General features: G+C 43.6%; 1 protein-coding gene across 1 annotated transcript; it reads right to left on the bottom strand.

Annotated features, from left to right (window-relative positions):
• Nucleotides 1-967: 967 nt before the first annotated feature.
• Nucleotides 968-1894, bottom strand: adipoqb (adiponectin, C1Q and collagen domain containing, b). Its single transcript, XM_072669197.1, has 2 exons — nucleotides 1603-1894; nucleotides 968-1506 (listed from the first exon to the last, which is right to left on the bottom strand). The coding sequence occupies exons 1-2, from the start codon at nucleotides 1892-1894 to the stop codon at nucleotides 968-970; spliced, it is 831 nt and encodes a 276-aa protein (XP_072525298.1).
• Nucleotides 1895-2732: the final 838 nt, after the last annotated feature.

The raw sequence follows: 2732 nt of genomic DNA, 5'->3' as shown, positions 1-2732 counted from the left end.
AGGTTATGTTTAGGTTTAGGTTTAGGTTGAGGTGTGGGTTAGGTTTGGGTTAGATTTAGGTGTAGGTGTAGTAGGTTAGATGTAAGTTGAGGTGGAAGTTAGGTTAAGGTTAGGTTAGGTTAGGGTTAGATTTAGGTTTAAATGTAGTAGGTTAAGTTTAGGTTAATGTTGAGGTGTAGGTTAGGTTAAGTTTAACCTGTGTTAGGGTTAGAATTGGGTTTAGGTTGAGGTGTAGGTTAAGTTAAGTTTAACCTGTGTTAGGGTTAGAATTGGGTTTAGGTTGAGGTGTAGGTTAAGTTTAGCCTATGTTAGGTTGAGGTGTAGGTTAGGTTAAGTTTAGCTTATGTTAGGATTAGAATTAGATTTAGGTGTAGTAGGTTAAGTATAGGTTTAGGTGTAGTAGGTTAAGTTTAGGTTTAGGTGTAGTAGGTTAAGTTTAGCCTATGTTAGGATTAGAATTAGGTTTAGGTGTAGTAGGTTAAGTATAGGTTTAGGTGTAGTAGGTTAAGTATAGGTTTAGGTGTAGTAGGTTAAGTTTAGGTTTAGGTGTAGTAGGTTAAGTTTAGCCTATGTTAGGATTAGAATTAGGTTTAGGTGTAGTAGGTTAGGTTGAGGTAATGAAACTACACTGGTTGCTTTGTAACAGTCTCTGTATTTAGTGAACATTGTACGAATCCTCAGATGGTCTTTTAGTCACATGTGTACGAAGTCCTATTAAGATCAGGCTGCAGCTAACACCGCCTCAAAACCATGAGCTCTAGGGTGTAGTCAGCAAACCCCCCATACAACCTCCATGAAGATGATCCAGTGTAGAACTAAGGAAGCAAACATGAGACACTAAACATTTTACACTGTTGGACCTGGCTGGTCTACTGCATTCGATGTTGAGGACAATTGTGTACATTTAGTTTTTTTTTGTTGAGCTTCTGGCTGAACCTGTAAAGGGTAACCTGAAGGCCTCATGTTCTCAACGCCTGCGCTCGGATTCTGGGATGTCAGGGTACAGGAGGAAGCCTGAGAAGGTGGAGTCGTTGTTGTTATCTGCATACACTCCTCCAACATTCTCCTCCCCATACACCTGCAGCCACACCTCATCTCCAGCTTCCAACCTCAAGACCACCGAGCCGGATGCCTGGTCCACATTCCTCTCCTGGTACTGGTCGTAGGTGAACATGACAGTCTTGTCGTTCTTGTAGAGGCTGACCTTGACATCCTTGGTGTAGACCGTGAGGTGGTAGCTGAAAAAGTAGACCCCCGGGAGGGCGCAGCGGAACTTGCCGGAAATGTCGTCGTAGTGGCGCTGGCCGTTGTAGAAGAGCTTGTTGAAGCGGATGGGCACGTTAGTGGACGGGACCATATTGGACAGGCCTACGCTGAAGGCTGAGTGATAGGACAGAGCGTTTTCTCCATGTGCTCCCTTCAGTCCTGGGGTGCCAGGGAAGCCTCTGGGCCCAGAAGCACCAGCTTGTCCCTTCTCACCTGGCTCACCTTTATCTCCTGGGTCACCTGTAGGACAGAGATGATCAGGTTTATGACCTGGCCAGGCTTTTTTTTTTTTCTTGAGGTCAGGGAAGTTATGGAAGAGGACACATTTCTCCTTACCTGTGTCTCCTTTCTCACCCTTTGGCCCATCACGACCATCTCGCCCATCCCTCCCAGGCTGCCCGCTGTGTCCAGGTGTACCAGGAACGCCTCCCATCCAGAAGGCACATGGATGCCGGTCATCAGGTTTGCTCAGTTCCTCTGCTGGGCTTTCGAGCGCCTCCTCCACCACATCTCCGTCTACTGCTCCAGTCTCTCCATCTTCAGCTCTTAGTTCTCCCTCATCTGGTTGACCCAAATTAAGCCGCCCAATTAGCAGGACAGCCAGCAGCAACCTCCACCCAGATGTCATGATGGTCCTGAGAAGGATCTAAAAAAGTGGCAAATTTTGATTTCAATTTCAAATCAGAATTCTGGGAATTCTCAGAAAGTGACGATTACAGATTTTCAGAATCAACTTTAGGACTTTTGAGTTTTTGAAGAATTAAGAATTTTAACACAATCTATTGAGTATTTCTATCTGATTGTGGATTTACAGATTCAGAATTCTGACTATTTGAAGTTCTCTGTAGGATTTCAGCATTGAAGACTTCAATTCTCAAAACCTCAATGCTGTCGCAGACTTTCTTCATTTACAAGTTTTAGAATTACAGAAACTAATTTAGATTTTTTTGAAGGATTCAGTGTTTAAACAACTTTTTAGAGGGATTTTAGAGGGAACATCATTTTCACTATTTGAAGAATTTCCCAGTCACTCAAAGTTTTCATCAGCAAAGTTTTCATTTAGCAGACGCTCCAGAGCGACTTACAAAAGTGCTTCACTATTTACCCAAGAAAAACCTCAGCTAGTTTGAATAGACTAATAATTCAAAGATCCTCTAATCTTAGACTCTACTAAACAGAGTCAATATGGAGACCATAATACTCTACTCTTCACCTGAGTACTCTCGGAAGAGGAGGGTCTTCAGTCTGGGTTTGAAGACAGCGAGTGTTGGACTCTGCTGTTCGGACACCCAGGGGAAGTTCCTTCCACCACTTTGGTGCAGGACAGAAAAAAGCCTGGACGCCCGTCTTCCATGGATTTTGAGGGATGGCGGACAACATTTGAACAACAATTGGAGTATTTAAAGAATTCCTCAATAATCATTGCAGCTGCAAGGTTTCAGTATTGTAAAATTGTAGCTGTTGCA

Source organism: Salminus brasiliensis, chromosome 23, assembly GCF_030463535.1.
Source record: "Salminus brasiliensis chromosome 23, fSalBra1.hap2, whole genome shotgun sequence".
NCBI lineage: Eukaryota > Metazoa > Chordata > Actinopteri > Characiformes > Bryconidae > Salminus > Salminus brasiliensis.
The sequence above is the reverse complement of the archived record's forward strand: the minus strand, read 5'-3'. Positions and strand labels throughout refer to the sequence as shown.